Here is a 19655-nt window from a genome sequence, read left to right as displayed (position 1 = left end):
GTATTTCGCAGAATGCTGGTTTCCCCTCCAGATAAGTTTTTTTACGTGCAATTTTGCGTTATTGCGCGAATTACTAAATTATTACTTGAACGTGTTTCTTGTAACCAGCAGCGTAGTTGCGGCCAGTGCGCAATCCACGCCCATAGCTGCAGTCTATTCCTCCCTCTCTCGGTCAAACTTCAGATACTTCGCCAAGAGCCGCTTTAGGCTTGATAGAAACTTCGGATTTCTAATGGAGAGAGAACTGAGAACCTGATGAATCTTTGTCTCTGGTAAGATTGCTTTAAAAATCTGTGAACATTTAACTGTAGGCTTAGCTTTTATACATTTGGTATATCTGGTTAAATAAGGTTCTTTCAGTTAACACAAGTAAATCCATTAGCTATCATTAAATAACAATACTGTTTTATAGCATTAATCTGTCTTAATGTTCGTTCGTTGTTTAGATAACTCATACGACTTTTAACGTAAAACATTTATTAGTATATGTAGACACTAACATGAACTAAGATGAATAAATGCTGTAAGTAGTGTGCATTGATAATTTATGTTAACTAGTTACAGAAATCTGATATATGGCATTATATGTAAAACACCAATTTTAAATTTATGTTTATAAATGGTTTCACTGATGTAAAAGTCACATTCTTGAACATTCTCCTTATGGATATCCCAGCTTAAGCTGGTAGCTGTGTTTTGGAACATGGCAGCTGGTCCAAGATGGTCTTTGGCTGGTCCAATCTGGTCATTAGCTGGTCCAAGCTGGGAGACAAGGTCAAGCTTTTTAGATGGTAGCTGGTCGACCAGCTCATGACCAGCTTAGGACCAGTTTAGTACCAGCTACCATGTTCCAAAACACAGCTGCCAGCTTAAGCTGCATTTTCTAGCAGGGAACGTTTTCATATCTGTAACGCATATTTTCCCAAATACTAGTGAAATTTGAATATATACACTGCTAAAAGTTTATGTTCATATATCTGATATCTGTATTGCATGAAGTAATATTTACAAATACTGTTCAAGTTAATTGTCAAATGGGTAAAACTCAACAATTAACACTCTATTAAGAACAGAGCCAAAGGTTGAAATCATCCATTTTATTTACTTGGTTAGTATCAAGCCTATGTTTTTAAAATTAAAGTAATTTGTTTGCAAGTGAAATGTTTCCTTATGTACCATAACAAATTTTGGTTACAGTGTTTTGTTTCAATAATCACCCCTAATCATTTTAAATGCTTTGATGGACTCACAAGCCATAACAGCATAAATAATTTTAATCATCAACAATATTCAATCCTTCAGACAAGTCTTATTCATTATATAGTATCCTCTACTATTTGAGGTATGGTTTTCTTTTGAGTGACTCATTTGAAAAGACAAACTGAAATCTTTGAAGCTTTGTTTTCTAAGACAATACACTTATTTGTATCTCCTTTCCCCCGACAGTGGTTTTGTCTAAAGATGGCTGGGAATAACAGTTGCTACCATGACCAGCCTATGGGCTTTTTCTACAAAAACAGAAACATAAGCTTGAATGATTGGGAAAAAACGCAGCTCATCCTGGTTCAATGTGCTGGATCCATCTGCTGTTGCTTCATCTTAATGGCCAATGCCATGGTCATCACAGCAGTGATCACCAACAGGAGGTTTCACTACCCTTTCTACTATCTCCTCGCCAACCTAGCTGCCTCAGACTTTCTCGCTGGTATCGCTTATGTGTATCTCATGTTCAACACAGGGAAAATATCTCCCGAACTGACCGTGCAAGGCTACTTCTTTCGGCAGGGTTTGCTGGACACAAGTCTCTCTGCATCATTAACCAACCTCCTGGTGATCGCCCTCGAGCGCTACATCTCAGTCATGAACTGGAAAGTTCACAGTAACCTTACCAAACGTAGGGTGACCCTACTGATTGCCCTAGTGTGGGGTTTCTCTATATTCATGGGCGCAGTGCCTAGTTTGGGCTGGAATTGTATTTGTAGTCTGGACCTGTGCTCAAAGCTGGCACCCATCTTTAGCCGGAGCTATCTAATCTTCTGGTCTGTGTCCAACTTGTTGCTTTTTCTCATTATGGTGTCCATATACTTGAGGATATACATCTATGTGATGAGGAAAACAGCGCTCATGAAGACACACACCACTGGAGCTATAAATCGCAAAAGGACGCCGATCAAGCTGATCAAAACTGTGATGACTGTACTGGGTAAGTTCCAATCAAAAAAGTAATCAAGATTACAATTGCAATTGTCAGTTACAGCATTCCATTTGGATTTAGTCCTGCTTCAACTAAATTATGTTTACAACATTCTTTTTCTGTGGTTGATCATGGTGACCAATCAGAGACATCTCCGTTGAGTATGTAAGCCTATCAGTAATTGCATGATTAAACAAGAATGCTCCTATTAGAATATAACAGCAATAAAGGAACACAGTTCTGAACTTGTTTTTAGAAGTGTAGCATACATATACAAATATTGCTTGCATTTGCCCAATGCACAATAAGGAAATTAATGGAAATTCTATTAACTGAAATCAGAAAATACAAAATAATTGTATATGTAAGATGAATATGCAAGACAAAGCCACAAAAATTGCACTTTATTATAACCAATCTGACATTCAATGATGACAAATGAAGATTGGAAGTGTTGATTGTACATAAACAGCATGTTGAACCCCCACACAAATTCCAGACTGTACAATGTATCAGTCAGTATGAGGTGTTAACCTTTGTGTAAAATGTGACTCCTCAGTCACTCAGTTCAATAGCAATTACAGGGGATGTTGTTTTATAGTTTTCCCACAAGCCACCAGAACTCAGATGAGCTGTCCAAAGTCCACGCCTTATTCTTTTAAACATGATGAACACTCCTATACTGCTGAATGTGTCCATTTAGTGTTTATTCAGAGATCTCTAATTTTTCACCAAACTTGCCACCCACCCATAATAATGTTCGATGCAGGACAGTGTGGGTAAATATTTCTGAGACTTTGCAATCCAGACTTGGTAAATATTTAGATTGAAGGGAAGTGATCTCATAACCTGTTAACTATATCCTGAAATTAAGTCTAAATTGCAAGAAATTAAGTCACATTTGTGAGGTTTTACATTCTTTATATCTCACAACTGTGACTTTATTTCTTGCAATAGAGCACAACAGTTCCAACGCACTTTTTCTGCCATCTGGGTTCTGGAAGTTTTTCCCCATTCATTTCTTCCATAGACTTTTCATGAAATCCTACATTAAAGAGTTGTAAAGCATGAACCAAACCACCCTGCTCCGAGGTAAATAGTAATATTACAGGCTTTGTTTTAAGGTAAAACATTTTTGGAAATCGGACAAAAAGATAAAGGTACGAGTCTGTGGACTCGGCGTCTTTCATAAGGGCACGAAGTCCCACGAAGCATTGCGAAAGACGTAATCAAATATAAAACTATGGAATTATATAACGCTATTGATTTTAAGTTGTTGATTATAAGTATAGAAACAATGATATTTATGTTTATTGTGAAATATTCTGATATACACGAATCTATATGTAGTTTGAGAGTGCAGGAAGATCGTCTTGTTTGCATAATTCAGAGGGTGTCATGGGAGTGGCCGGCGCTTTCAGGATTATTTTGTGGGATTTGTTCGCTGCAGTATTCTGATTGGTGAAGCTTTCTATTCTGGACCATTGGTAATGTAGTTGTTCAATAGGAATTCCGCTATTAAAAACAATTTCTAAACAATGAAGTTGATATAACGCAGTTAGATGGCTTCAATGGAAGCATAGACAATCGAAGAACAACCTTGGAGCTCAATGGTAGGTCTGTCTTTAAAGGTATAAAAGCATTGAAAATCAATTAGTTTATGAAAAATGTATGGGATTTTTACTTCCAGAACTGGACTGTTGCTCTCTATTTCAACTTTATTTCTTGCAGTTGCGTGATATATAATGGCAATTGTGTGATAACCAAATTGCGAGTTTACACTAGTGGTCGACCGATATATCGCATGGGCCGATACATTTTCCCATTTGGCCGATTTGTTTCTTGAGGTCGCAGATAATCGCCTGCTTGCATGTGAAGCAACTGAGACATGTAAATGACCAGTCACAGTTCATTTTGTTGTTACCCATCATGTTACTACAATAACAGACCGGTGTGCAACACATTCTCATTTAAACGGTCCACATGTCAGCATTGTATCGGCCTATCGGCCACCCTGCTCTCTGGATATCGCCATCGCCATTAAAAAACCCATATCGATCGACCACTAGTTTACACCTCATCATTAAGAGAATTAAAGTAGCAATTGCAATATTTTAACTCACAAATAAAACTTTTTCTTAGAAATCATAGGTTAAATCACAAAATTGTGACTTTAGATCACGCAATTGCAAGTTTATATAATTTATGCAATTGTGAGATATAAAGTCAGAATTGCCTTCTTTTTTTTGGTTTATTTCATTACACGTGGGATCAAGGCGCCATACCTGAGCCTTACTGATATGGCTGTTGCGATACATGAGACAAAACTTTTTTTTAAATCTGATTTAATGTGCAACAGCCAACCAGACATTTGTCTGCAAACGTATTTGTGAAAAACTGATGGAAAACAGTCAATGAATATATCAATCAATTGGAAATCCTTTCAAAGGCATGAAAATTCTATCATCATTTTCTCATGCTGTTCCAAGCGCATGTGACTTTCTTTCGTGGAACTCGTGGTAGATGTTAGACACAGTAGATGAAAGTTGTGGGGAAGAAAAGTTGGTTTTACACCAGTTTTTGGGAGTTACCTATCTCTTACTGCTTGGGGTTGCCAAAAGTGTTAGCTTGGCCAAAGTGGAGGAGTCGTCTCTTCCCAGCAGGCTTTCTCCAGGGCTGCATAATTATCTTGCACAAGGCTGCTCTTTACACTGCCAGGCATCTGAATCAAACCACCAGTGTGAGTGGCCGTGACCTCTGAGATGTTGATGTGTGTCCTTTAAACCAATTGAGCACATGTGTGGAAAAACTTCTGTGTGCCTGACAAATTCTATTTGTTTTAAGGCAATTGTTTTTGAAGATATACAGAATGTCTCAGGAGATTGTATAATGAAGATGCATAGTGCTGTTCTAAATCAAAGGTGGAATTTAGAGCCCAATACTCATCAGTTATGTCTTGAACACATTGCAGTTAAAAGCAGATGCCTTTTTACACTGCATTCTTTATCTTGTGGCATGTTTGGAGGTAAGGGTTACATTAATCTGTTGTACATATGCTCTTTTTAAAAGGGTGAAATTCTTTGTTTAAAAAATACTAGATGAGGAGATTGAGCCAGTAAAGCAATACCTTTTTCTTGTTTAAAAAACCATGGTACATGTGCCACAAATTAACCATGGTTTTACTATGTTCTTTGGCAGAATGATTATGATTTTTATTACCATAGTTTTGGTTCTCCTGAATTATCATTATGGATTTACAACAAATATTATTAAAATATTGTTACTGTAGTAAAACCATGGTTAATTGTATTTAGGGAACTAAAAACGTATTGTGAGGGAACGCAAAACTTATTGCTTGAGAATGCAACACTTATTATGAGGGAATGTCAACTTATTGCAACGGAACGTATAACTTATTTTCAGGGAATGCAAAACTTATTGCATGAGAATACAAAACTTCTTTTGAAGGAACGCAATACTTATTCTGTGGGAACGCAAACGATTTCTAGAGAATGCAGTACTTTTTGTGAGAGAACACATAACTGTTAAGAGGGAATGCAAAACTTTTTATAAGAGAATGCACAACTATTGCAAGGGAATGCAAAACTATTTCAATAAATAAATTATTTCCCTGTACTCTAAGTGGCTCTGTACTTTTCTTTCTTTCTTTCCTTTTTTTTACTAAGTCCTGCAGTGACCCTGATCCTATCCCAAACCCTAACCTTAGTAACAGCAAATCTCTTTATAGTTTCAAAGAACAATATGGAAACATTAAGTACATTTTATAAAATGCTTTAATGTAACCACACAGTATTTAAGACACCTAATAAAAGTGTGACACGTTTAAATTTTTTATGCCTTGAGTGTTGTTTCATCTCTAGTAATAAAACTGACACTAGAGCTTGACCGATATGGGATTTTTGAGACCGATACCGATTTTAGACGGGAAAATTCACCGATTGCCTGTAAGATCGCCTATATAGTTAATTTTTGAGCAGGAATAAAAACAGACCTTTTCTATGTGGATTTTGCAGCAATATGACTATGCAAAGATACTCAAAGAATATTTGACAGTATACATTGTCAACAAATACTAGAAATGAACACTTAGAAAATAAAGAATAACTTAAACATCAGTACTGTATGTTCAGTATCAGTCAAATGCTGACCATTAAAATAAAGAATAAATAAAAATAAAATAAATAGCTAAATAAACATCAGTACTGTAGTATCAGTCAAATGCTGACTATTTTAATACTGCCAGTTATTTAGGGGTAGGTTGTAAAAGATGAAGCATTTACACCTGATGAGACAAGAGAAAAACAGCAGCAGTGGCGTTACACCATATTCTGCTATACAAGTTCAGGGGAAACTTTCAACGGTGGAAAACCAGACCAGACTAAATCTTATAAATTATATATTATAAATGCAATGACTGGAATTGTTTGGTTGAAGGGGGTACCAAACTGAGAATCTTGAACAAAATACATGGTGAATACATGTTGACACATTAGCTTCCACTCAGCTGACAAGCAATGAAAGTAGCTACGTGGTTAGCTAGTTAGCTATAAGGTCATTGTCATGGAGAGTAAAAGATGGACCGACACTGTGTTTCACCAAATAGGAAACAACGTAGTGTGAAATCAACACTCAACAGACTCAATCAACCACCGCACTGTTGTCTGCTGAGCTGCAAAAAGATGCTCTGATATTTACCTTTCAATCTGCTACTTTACTGACTGCACTGACAAACTATAGCTGCCTAACAGCAAACAGACATGATAAACATGAGTGACATGGTTGTCGAGGACAGGGTTAACGTTATATTAGTTATATTGAAAATTACGGGGTCATAGTTTATTAACATTCCAGTAGTTACAACATTCCAAACTAGTTAGCAGCTTACCGTGAAGACACCGCTTAACTCCGCACCACTTAACTCCGCCCTGTCTGCTGAGCCACCGTTAGCTCAGCTCTGTAAACAGTGGAGTCAGAGTGCGCTCTGCTGGACAAACTACGTTATCACACCAATTCTAAAGCATTGTTTTCTGCATTATATGTTCTGAAAAAGTTTTAATATCTGCGCATATCAGTAAACATATACGCCAATACCGATATATTGGTTGGGCGCTAACTGATACCATTTTAGGGTATTGGTCCTTCATACCATTAAAAAGTATTCTTTTAAAGTAGTTGTGGCCATTTTTTAATTCTGTGGCCCTGTGGTACACATCCTTTTCACCACTGTTGTTGGTTATGCTTTGGAAAACATGCCGTGTAATAAATGCATAAATGCAAAAAGGCTTTTAGAACAGTTTTTCACATCTGCAAAAAATATGGCATGCCCTTCTCTCCCAGATGCATATAAATACGATTAGAGGGTATGAGTGTTCACTTAAATGGGGAACTTTACAGAAACCACAGAGGAACCCCCATTTGATGAGGTTTTGTCATAACCTCTGCATGTCCCTCTCTAGTGATCCTTTATTTAGCCAAATAAGCACATTTATCACACTTTCAAATTATAGGAGGCTATTCTTTTGTTAGAAGTTGTTCTACAGCCATTTCGCCAACTGAAAACAACCATAGCCATTGTTCATTATTGTTAGCATGACTGTTGACTTGACTTGCAAGACGTGCCTCTACATGTTCTACACCTGAGATCCGAACTGTGTGTCTGAGCTTGTTTTGCGGTGCAGACAGGATTTCACTGTAACTAAGAATTATGGGTAAGCGTTATTGAAGGCAGCTTTGTTGCTGTGAAAAAAAGGCTACTGAACATGTTGGTGCAGGAATACATTCCCTTTAAGTGGTTAAAGAAAACAATGAAAAATCACAGGCCGTGTTACTAAAGCAGGATAACAGGCTGTTAAACATGTGCAGCAAAGCCCTATTTTCAAGAAACTGACAAATTGTGGAACCTGCTTCCATTGGGAAAGAATGATTGGGAACCAATTAACTTTGTTTTCATTTCTTGAAAGCTCTGTAATGTAATGAAAGACCTGGTAATGTTCTTGACTGTCCAGTCAATGGGACCACAATGTTTTACCACCAATGCAATAATAATACAAATATAACATAATATGTAATATTTTATGACCATACATTGTGGCCAAGTTGAAGTATTTGGACACTTAAGTGACACTTTAAAATGAAAAAAAAAAAATGCATATGTGTCTATAGACACACTCACGACCACTTCATTAGGTACACCTGTGCACCTACAAATTCCTGCAATTATCTAATCAACCAATAGTGTGGCAGCGGTGCAATGCATAAAAACAAGCATATATGGTCAGCAGCTTCAGTTAATGTTCACATCAACCATCATAATGGGAAAACATTTTGATCTCAGTGATTTGGACAGTGGCATGATTGTTGGTGCCAGACGGGGTGATTCGAATATTTCTGTAACTGATGATCTCCTGGGATTTTCACACACTACAGTCTCTAGAGTTTACTCAGAATGGTGCCAAAACAACAAACATCCAGTGAACATCAGTTCTGCAGACGGAAATGCCTTGTTCGTGAGAGAAGTAAACAGAGAATGGCAAGACTGGTTCGAGCTGACAGAAAGACACAGTAACTCAGATAACCACTCTGTACAATTAAAGTGAACAGAATAGCAGAAAATGTCAAACCTTGAAGCAAATGGGCTACAATAGTAGAAGACCACGACAAGGCAATGTTTTTCCAGTCTTTCCCTGTTCAGTTTTGGTGAGCCTGTGCTCACTGCAGACTCCGCATTCTGTTCTTTGCTGTTGAAGCCCATCTGCGTCAAGGTTCGATGTGATTTGCATTCTGAGACCAGCAGTTACAGATACCCATCTGGCACCAAAAATCTTGCCATGCTCAAAATCACTGAAATATTTCCCATTCTGATGGTTGATGTGAACATTTACTGAAGCTCCTGAACCAGTGTCTGCATGATTTTATGCATTTCACTGGTGCCACATGATTGGCCGATTAGACAATAGCATAAATATGCAGGTGTACCGGTGTAACTAATAAAGTTGTTATAAATTAAGTTGTTGTAAATAAGGTGTATGCATGCATCATAAGGCTTTTTCAACACACCGTTTCCCCCCTTAAAAATCCATATGGCTCAGGCATGCAGCTTGTTCAGTTAGTGTAGAGATTGTATTTGTGTTGCCACTGTTTTATAAAAGCAATAAGCCATATTATTTTGATAACTTGAGACCATTGAATCCCAGATGTTCTAAAAACAGCTTTGTGGATATCTCTTCAGGAGCGTTTGTGATCTGTTGGACCCCAGGACTCGTGGTTCTGCTCATGGATGGACTTAACTGTGAGCGATGCAACGTCCTGAAGTTCAAACGTTGGCTGCTGCTTCTCGCCGTCCTCAACTCTGTCATGAACCCAACCATCTACTCTTGCAGAGATGAAGAGATGTGGACCACCATTAAGAACCTCATGCGTTGTGTTTGCAATGGAACCAGACGACAGAGGTCGTCCAAGGCCAACATTCAAAGAGGATCAGGTCGGGATACCAGCACCAGCCTCAAAGAGAGTCCAACAGAGGACAGCAAGGTCTCCACATAGGAGATTTTGAAGTCTTGAAGCCCCCCCAGACAGTATTTTGACTCTATGAAGGCCACGTGGCCAATTTCAATAACATACCGTGGCATTGCTCTGAAATTCTCCTCCATTCTTCTCTCAGAGATGAGGGGTTGTAATTTTTTGAATGGTTAAAACACTTAAAATGTACTTGTATCCCATCTTTATTTGCAGAGTCAGCTAGCTATAAGTAAGCTATTTGAAAGTTGACTTTCTGAAAGTTTGAACACTGTGGCACCGTCAAAACATCCCTCCATTTGTTTTGAGCATCCCAACTGACTCAAAATAGGAACATTGGCTAAACCAATGATGTGAGTTCGGGGTGGAACTATCTGTTTTGGCCGACCAATAGCAGATGAGGGGAGTATTCCTGAAACCTGTTTGAAATCAGTCATTATTTTTTCCTATTACATTTGGTGACACTAGTTCAACAGAAATGATGCTTCAACTTTAAGTTGGACTGGGAATTTTATCACAGGGTACAAAGTAAATTTTTTTTTTACATTTTTTTTGCCACTTTTATTGATTGGACAGTGGAGAGGTAAAAGGAAATGACAGGGAGAACACATCCAGTGTGATTTGGAAATTACACAAGCCAAACTGCAACTGGAGTTGCCCACAAGCGCCATGTCAAAGCATGAATACAACACACCAGCACATGTCCCCGAAGCACTTCTAAAGTTTTATTTTACCTCAATAATTCAGCTTTTTCAGCATATCAATTTGTATGCTCTACTGGCATAACATCTGTGTGAATTTGTTAATTTACCTTTCACTGTAAATATACTGTACTGTATTTGGCAAGTCTTGAAAAAAAGTCTTGAAGTCTTGCAATCTTTTGAAATCACATCATGTATGTAGTATGTAAATCATTCTTATGTTGTAGATATTAATGTAAAAAAATGTGTAGTAGCCTATACTGTCAATAACATACTGTATATTTGAGAGAGTTTTGTCAATACAGAAGAAATTAATTACAAAAACGCTTTAGAATGCATATGCATTTCAAAAGGAATTGTGAGAATGTTTTTTTTTTGTTAAATAAACGATTTGTTTATAGTAAATCACAATCACGATAAACGTGGTCTATTTATGTAGTGAATAAATTGGACTATGTACATTATACACACACAGATATTGCTGTTGTCTTTATGCCGTTTTATATGTAAAGACCTAAGACTTATTGTTGTACAGTTAGTCTATTAACTGATTTATAAAGGTTTTTATAAACCTGCCTAACAATTTAATTTAAAATGAAATATTTAAAATAAATTTTAAATTCAAAGGCAGAGGAAAAAATAAAACATAGGTTCATCTATGTGTTGAACTGTCACTTTGGGGCTATTCAAATGAGTGCTTTTTGTTTTTCTATGTAAACATGGTAGACATACATGTTTGACAATGTATTTATTTATTTTTTTACTATTTTGGCTATTCGAGACATTTGCGTTTTGTTCTATTCATTGCATTGCATCTAGCTTTTTTAAGAGCCTCTCACAGGATATACGCCATGTATATTTAAAAAGAACTTACATTTTCAAAATCACTATTCTGGACACCTGTGTTTTGTTGTATTCGTTGCATTGCATCTGGCTTTTTTTAAGCGGCACACACGGGAATGTCACATTTTTATATGCGTTTGCATTGAGTCATAAAAACTGCTTTCTTCTCTTTAAATCTTCGACTGGCTGGATACACACACCCCACCCTATCTAATGCAATTTTTTTTGTGGCACAACTGCTCACCTGAGTTCCACAGCCGTGCTATTGGAGTTGCGACACCGGTTAATTCCAAGTGTGCAAGCCTGCAGCAATATGATGAAACAACTAGAGTCTTAGTTCTGATGGTGTACCTTGGAAAACCAGCTTTTCCTGATAACACTGGCAAAACCTTTGCATACAATATGCCTTAAACTACCTGTTTATTGTTGGTCCTTATGTGATTTGTTTGAGAATGTCACGTATTCAAGCCTAAAAAGGATGATTTTATACTTCCGGTGTGGGCACCATTTCTGCAAAGATAAATGTCAGCTTAACCCTAATGGCATTGGGATTTTGTTTGAGTGTTGTACTGGTCTAATGTGATTGGTATTTCAAAAGTCCATAAAATAAATCTTTTTAAATTATTTAAATAATTTTTTTAATCATGAAACAAATAGTGAAGTGCTGGACTGGAAATAATTCCCTTTAGAAAGGTTTACTTATGTACATATGTCACTCTGTTTGAAGTGTATTAACTTGAAATGTATTAACGGGCACGTTTTACCTTATTATTTTCCACTTTTGTATCTCTAAGATTGTTTCAAGCTTTGAAAGTGCTGTTTCAGTCTAGATGGTCCCATATACTGATGTATCAATTAAATCCCGAGTAAGAAAGTCTGTGTGGAGGTTCAAATTTATTTACAAACTCCGGCAAAGGAACCTGTTCCCTTTTTGAAACACTGTTCCATATGTGCTTGTGAAAAGAAAACCACAATAACGGAAGTATATTTTGTACATCAAGTTTTACATTTTGTAATAAAAAAACATGAATCATTTTGTGTTACACTTTATAATAGCTTGCACTAACAAACATTAGTACATTATACTATATAATGCGTTACAGACAAAAATGCAAGACAAATGTATAATTTAACATCAGTGAATCAACCTGACTACATTAGGTTACACCAGCAAAACTAACATTAAGCATTAGATAAGGTAGAAATAGCTTCCATGTTACCACTTTTTACAGTGCAGTTAAGGTACATTTGCGGAGTTGAACATGTTATGAAACTTTGAGTCGTATATTTTCATATAGGTTCATTTTTAAATGTAAAAGGAGTACTAATCTTTGAAGCTTTAAAAAATATATATATATATATATATATATATTTAAAATTTCTTAATCAGCACAATTTGTAAAAATGACAAAATATTGTAATTTAGTCTGGTTTAAAAGCTGAACGTGGCAAATATTTTTTATTAAAATAGCAGAAATAGCCTATTTTGTTAAACTGTATATATGTAAACTGTTTTTAACTAAATTTACATCACGGATGAGCCTATTTCCCCAGGGAACAAGTCAATCAATCTGAGGCTTCTTTGTTGCTCAACTGTAAACTCTTTCTACTGTTCTATTAAATCTCACAAATGCTCTGTAAAAGTTTTATGTACAACTGCACTATAATTTAAATGTATTAAAATTTCCAGTAAAAAACACAGATGGGAGTGAATAAGGTCCCTCTGTTTGACAAAGTTTTTCATCTGTTTTTCAATATCTGAATCCGTGTTGCACGTAAACTGCTTTCTGTTTTTACCGGCTTATCCAATGTTTGCAAGTGTTGTGCACATGTCTGTTTATGTTTTGACATCAAATACAGGGAATAACCCAATGATTTTAAATCCTTTGTAAATCAAGTTAAAATCAAATGCAAATGCCAGATATTGTCAGATTTTTGCAGTAAGCTGATTTTAGATAGTTATCAGTGTATTGCCGTACATGTAAACACTGTTACTGTCAGCTGTCAACCCAGAATTTTTTTTCTCTCTGACAGTGGTGAGAATTTAATACATTCAAAATATATAAAGTTTAAAACAAGCATGTCTTCTCAGTCCCTGCGATGGACTGGCGACCTGTCCAGGGTGTCCCCCGCCTTTCGCCCAATGTCTCTAGAGTTTACTCAGAATGGTGCCAAAAACAAAAAACATCCAGTGAGTATCAGTTCTGTGGACAAAAACACCTTGTTGATGAGAGAGGTCAACGGAGAATGGCCAGACTGGTTCGAGCTGACAGAAAGGCTACGGTAACTCAGATAACCACTCTGTACAATTGTAGTGAGCAGAATAACATGTCGAACCTTGAGGAGGATGGGCTACAACAGCAGAAGACAATGTCTGGCACTTTAGGACTATAGTGATCCTAATAAAGTGCTCAGTGAGTGTATACTGTTGGTTGGATTTCAGTTTGAGATGACTTGTTCACCCTTAACCTTAGGTTTCCTCCTGTGGAACCTCCCTTACAATTAGTATCCTGTTTGTCACATTGTATTTAAAGCTTATTGCTGAAGTGAGAATGTAAAATGATTCCACATCTTGAATGTTGAGGGTTAGCATGATCTAAACAGCACTGCATATGACTGCTGGTCCATAAAATGTACCAAATTATTACAACATAATCAGATGTGGTGGTAAGTGCAGCTTTTAACAAATTATTGAGTCTAATCAGATAAGATTTAATGGCAGTGGAATATGTATTATTGGGTGAACTATTCCTTAAAAAATATATATAAAGAGGTTAAAAAGGAAGGAAAGGGAATGGAAGAGAGAATGCTTTTGGGCTTGAATGTGGAAAATATATATTTTTAAGAAGCCTCTTAATCGGTAAGCTAACAAAATAAGATGTTGGCACAGCACACAGTGTGTACTTACATAGGGGATTATGTTCAAAAAGTAAAACATTTGCTTAGGTATATTCACTCAGATGTTGGGTATTTGCTTATTAAGCTTCCTCAAGGTAGGCACACTATGTTTGCACAGGTTTAGAAATGGCTTGGGTTCAGCGTCCACCTGAAAAGGTCACTGATGCGGAGGAGTTGCTTCCAATTCCTTTTATGAATACGCCGTTAAAAACAAGATTTTTAAGTTCAGATGAGAGTGACTTACAAAGCTGGCTTTTTCAAATGTATCATCCCTTGAGCTGTACTATTATTATGATGCATACAGCACCATCACATTTCAGCCATTATATCATCTCATTTAAAGGCATTGCCTATGGGAGACCATGCTAGTTGTCACACTTTATACTCCAGTGAATGTGCTATTTTATTGTATTTTTTTATCAAAAAGAATATGCCCTCAAAAAGGTATAAAATATTGGGAAAATATTGCCTCTTAATTGAAAAGATAATTTCGGACACTTCTAGACACATAATTTTTAGCCAGTAAAACGATACATATTGACCTTTTGAGACAGCATGCACTTCATGAAATAGGGTAACTTTTCAAATGGAAACCTGTTGTATTGAGACATGAATTTATATACATTAAACAATTAATTATAAATGCATTAAAAGTGTTTATTCTGCGCTTTCACCCCCAATAGATCACATTCTGGATTTCCTCTCGTATGTAATATCAATGTCACGATGAATGTAGGAACCCTGCTTTACATAACAGTGGTGTACGTTTCTCCTTTTGCAGCAATGCCTCATAGGCTAAAAGATTCTGTCTCGTGCACGAGTGTCCCTTAAACTGCTGTGTGTACCACGCCAACATTCACTCCTGTCCCCTTTGCGCACATGGTCAGTATTATTGCACCATGTGAATTGTACAACTAGTACTTTGATTTGTTTGCATACATTGGCACTGAAGCTTTTAAAATATAAAAGTAGGCTAAACAGAGTATTTTGGCACAATATCACATAATGACAGTGCTGTATTATGTACAGTATAACTGCCCTATGACAATTGCTTGTCCAGTATATGTAAGTTTAAGTGAGTTTGAGTGTTTCTAATCTGTCCTCAAGCAACAAGTTTGTAACAATAGAATTTGGTCTGTAAAAATTCCAATTAGCCTAATTTGATACCACCCAATAATAGGTCAATGTGTTTTTTTATTACGTACTTCACTTTGGTTCCACACAATGACAATAATATTCTTTGATATTAAATTAAAATGTAGGCTCTACTCAAATACTATGTGTAGTGAAAACCTAAATTAATTGAGTTAACCTAACTTAAATTTGATCTGATTAAAAAATTCTAATGAACCTTGTTGGTAGCTAGCAACAAAAACATTAGCATATTATATATATTTTTATACTGTACAACAAGTATGGCACTGTTTAGACTTAACATATCCACAATCAGTCCTTTTGCAGATGATCCGACAGTATGTTGAGAAAAGCAACACACACACACACACACACACACACACACACACACACACACACACCCATGTTGTGTTTCCATGTTTTATGGGGACTTTCCATAGACATAATGGTTTTTATACTGTACAAACTTTATATTCTATCCCCTAAACCTAACCCTACCCCTAAACCTAACCCTCACAGAAAACGTTCTGCATTTTTACCTTTTCAAAAAACATAATTTAGTATGATTTATAAGCTGTTTTCCTCATGGGGACAGACAAAATGTCCCCACAAGGTCAAAAATTTCGGGTTTTACTATCCTTATGGGGACATTTGGTCCCCACAAAGTGATAAATACACTCACACACACACACACACACACACACACACACACACACATACACACACACACACACACACACACACACACACACACACACACACACACACACACACACACACACACACACACACACAAACTGATGATGTAACCATTAGCTCTTCTCCACAATGGTAAGCTCCAAAATATTCACATGACAGAAACTCCTCTAAATACCAACATAACATTAAACTCTACCAAGTCTCCCATTTGATTCATTTTGCGTAGAAATCCATAAAATAACACTTAATTTTAAAATGTATGCTTCCAATCCAGTCCAATACAAAGCATGCAGGGAACTGGATGTCCCATATCTAGTTTCAGCAATACATTTGTTCCAGCACAATTGGATTGTCACCATGAATGGATTATATATAACAAAATTAAATTGAGAAAAAATTCTAAAGAATTGTGTTGCTTTAGCTCATTTGATATAAATGAGCAAGCAGTAAAATCAAGTTTAGTGAACACCATCCATTAGTAGTCTGAATACATTTGAACATAATATAATCATGTTATCATATCACACATAAATCTATTAAGTTAATTTCAAGTGTACTGGTTTAGTATTTTCAACAAAGCTGCTTTTCCAGCTATAGTTTGTGTACAATATTGTTAAAATCAATTCATAAAAGCAAATACTTTTTTTTTTTTTTTTTTTATTTATAAAAATGCAAAGTTTTCTTTAAGGGGTAAGATCAGGGAGTGGATTAGGGTTAGTCTAAAAGGTAGTCTATGGTATGTGCCCATTTACAGTAAAAGTTCAGTAAACCTACATTGTGGTGACCAAATTACTTTTAACTGAATTAAATGAAAATCTAAAAATGGCACACACACGGTTTGTGTGAAGTTGTGGTTTGAGTTATTTCATTAGCTTAATACCAAAACAATAGAAATCAATTGGAAGTCCTCACCTTGTTAGAAAAACAAATGGGTGTTTGTGTGCAGGAAGGGGCAGAAGCTCAGTTGAAATGGACCAACCTTGATGAGCACTTTTTCAGGTTCCACAGTTTATTTTTGTGATTGCATAACCACGATTTTGAAAACAGGGCTCATTTTGCCAGAACACAACACACAATTCACACAACCACACCCACAAGTAGCATAACACCTCAGATCTTTTGCAAAATGAAAATAATTTCATAAAATATACAATAAAATTTATGAAAACCCAATTTGACACCATATGGCACACACATGGTTCATACGATCCGATTTGAACCAGTTACACACTGCTGTGCGTAGTCTAAAAAAATGTAACATTTCTAGTGACACAGTCTGGGTGAGATTTTTTCCAGAGATATTGTTAGAGGAAAGTACATGAATGACCAAACAACACCAGTACTGCACACTGATGAAAATATTTATTTCTCTTCACATTGTAAAATTAGTCAATACATCCATACATTTCCAAAGGTTGCATTTAACACTAAAAATCTGATAATTCTAAATAGAATATAGTACATAAATACAGCAAAAACATTTGTGGAGAAAAAAATCTCTTCACCTAGCTGGATCTAACCATAGCACTTCATCCACATCACAGGCTATGTCCACTCTCACAAGACAGCCAGGGAAGAATCTTCTTTAATGGTGAATCCATCCTTGCACATGTAACCGGCCCTGGTCGCCCTGCTCCGAACGGGACTCAAACTGGCGTCTCCTGCGTGGGAGGCGGGTGTGCTAACAAGGAGGCTAAAGGCTACAACATCTAGCGTCAGTCGCTAGTGCACCTCTTGAAGTCAGGAGAGGTTTACACATTGCACAGCAATCTACCAGCTGGCTCCCGTTACACTCACCCCCCTAAACCTCACTCCCATCTGGGTCACGGCACCATTGTAAATGGCCCTGATCGCCTCGCTCCGAACGGGACTCGAACCGGCGTCTCCGGCATGGTAGATGGGTGCGCTAACAAGGAGGCTAAAGGCTACAGCCTCTAGCGTCAGTCGCTAGTGCACCTCTTGAGGTCAGGAGAGTGAGGTTTACACATTGCACAGCTATCTACCAGCTGGCTCCCGTTACACACAGACCCTGCATCAATAAGGTCGCAGGTCTCCTCCATGGCTTGAATGAGGGGTATCCTGATATAGGGCTGGAGATCGTAAACTTTCCACTGCCATGCCGAAAAAAAAAAAAAACTCTTCAATGGGGTCAAGGAAGGGACAGTATGGTGGGAGATGTTGGGGTGAAAATTGTGGATGCTGTTGAAACCAGTTTTGGACCAGAGCAGATCGGTGGAAAGATACATTGTCTCAGATGACAATGCATCTCATCTGCTCTGCATCCATTTGGTCTTCTGCTGTGACAATGTTGTGTAGTCTGTCTAAAAATGTGAGTATGTGGGCCATGTTGTAAGGACCTAATTTGGCATGGCGGTGGAGGACCCCATTCTGCGTGATTGCAGCGCACATTGCATATGTCTCATAATCATCTCTCTCCATGCAGCATAGACTGTTTAACATGCATGTGCTCTCGTAAAGGGACAGAGCGCTAGATTTATTCCCACTGTAAAAAAATCCTAAATATAAGTATACATTTAATTAGGTATGTTTCAAAACGTAAACATTAATTCGACATAATAATGGCGTTTGATATGAAAAGCAGCAAGATCAATATGGCTATCAGGATATTATTAACAGAGCTGTTTAGCTGCAGGGTGAAGATGAATATTCAATACTGTCTACTTCATATCATCCTTGTGAAACACCAGTTACAGTTCTCATTTGTGGACCATACAGGTATTTTTGTGTTTGTGCTTTGTGAATCAGGCTGTGTTGGTCTTTAAGTTGTCTGATTTCATGTTATACACACATTCTTAATTCACAGATTAGGCCTAATATCCCCTAATGTATATTACACGTCACAACCGATTTGGAAGTCTCTACTCAGGGATTCATATGTTTACTTCATTCAGCAAATAATCACATCTTTAATTCGGTGACTAAATCTTTGATCCTGTGTGACTACACTACACATGGCCAAAAGCTGCATGACAGGTTGACTAAATGGGTGACCGAAAACCCATCACATTTACCAAACACATATGTAAATGGCAGGTAGGCTAATGTTAATATGATGCATTTATTAATTAATCTCTATAAAGCACTTATATGGGATTACATAATTCTCTTTGGACACATTTTTAAAGCCATGATGGTAAAAACAGCTATATATAATTTTTGTGTTTGGACCAGTGAAGATTTTGGCAGGTCCTTAAAAAATCCTTAGCAATGAGTCCTGGAATAGGTACCAAAATGTACTGATTTAGTGCATATGGTAGGCTACATTGTACTGATTTTACTGTAGAAAGTAGGGCTGGTATCGAGTTCGATACATTTTAGGCACCAACCGAATTGCCTCTAAACCATCGAGTATCAAAAAATTTCTTGTCGTTCGGTACCAAATTTCGATACCTAAGGGGTAATCTCGTCAACGTCAGTGATAAGCATGTAGCATGCTAGATGTGCCAAATCTAAAAGTGCCGGTGATTGGCTGTGGTTAGGCATCAAGGAAAAACACGAGTTTACACCGGTTACGCCCAGAGACACGGCTCACACGTGAGGCTGTAGTGTGTATGCGTCCCAACCCCCTAAGATGTAAAAGACGTGGAAAATATCAAAAGTGTGGCTACATTTCACCAGGCTCGATGCCA

The 19655-nt window shown here is 37.0% G+C and overlaps 1 protein-coding gene across 1 annotated transcript; it reads left to right on the top strand.

Moving 5' to 3' along the window:
- The first annotated feature begins 178 nt into the window (after positions 1-178).
- Positions 179-12248, top strand: lpar3 (lysophosphatidic acid receptor 3). The gene is made up of 3 exons (XM_052124079.1): positions 179-272; positions 1447-2203; positions 9444-12248. Exons 2-3 carry the CDS (start codon positions 1462-1464, stop codon positions 9755-9757), a joined length of 1056 nt encoding a protein of 351 aa, XP_051980039.1. The 5' UTR covers positions 179-272; positions 1447-1461; the 3' UTR covers positions 9758-12248.
- The last annotated feature ends 7407 nt before the right edge of the window (positions 12249-19655 follow it).

The sequence above is a fragment of the Xyrauchen texanus genome, chromosome 50, assembly GCF_025860055.1.
Source record: "Xyrauchen texanus isolate HMW12.3.18 chromosome 50, RBS_HiC_50CHRs, whole genome shotgun sequence".
Lineage (NCBI taxonomy): Eukaryota > Metazoa > Chordata > Actinopteri > Cypriniformes > Catostomidae > Xyrauchen > Xyrauchen texanus.
This window is presented reverse-complemented; position numbering and strand designations above follow the sequence as displayed.

What these genes read in the sequence shown, in the direction of transcription:
- lpar3 (XM_052124079.1), top strand. Translation starts at nt 1,462, where the DNA reads ATGGCTGGGAATAACAGTTGCTACCATGACCAGCCTATGGGCTTTTTC. An exon ending in AACTGTGATGACTGTACTGG is followed by an intron (nt 2,204 to 9,443) that starts GTAAGTTCCAAT and finishes ATATCTCTTCAG; the next exon opens with GAGCGTTTGTGATCTGTTGG.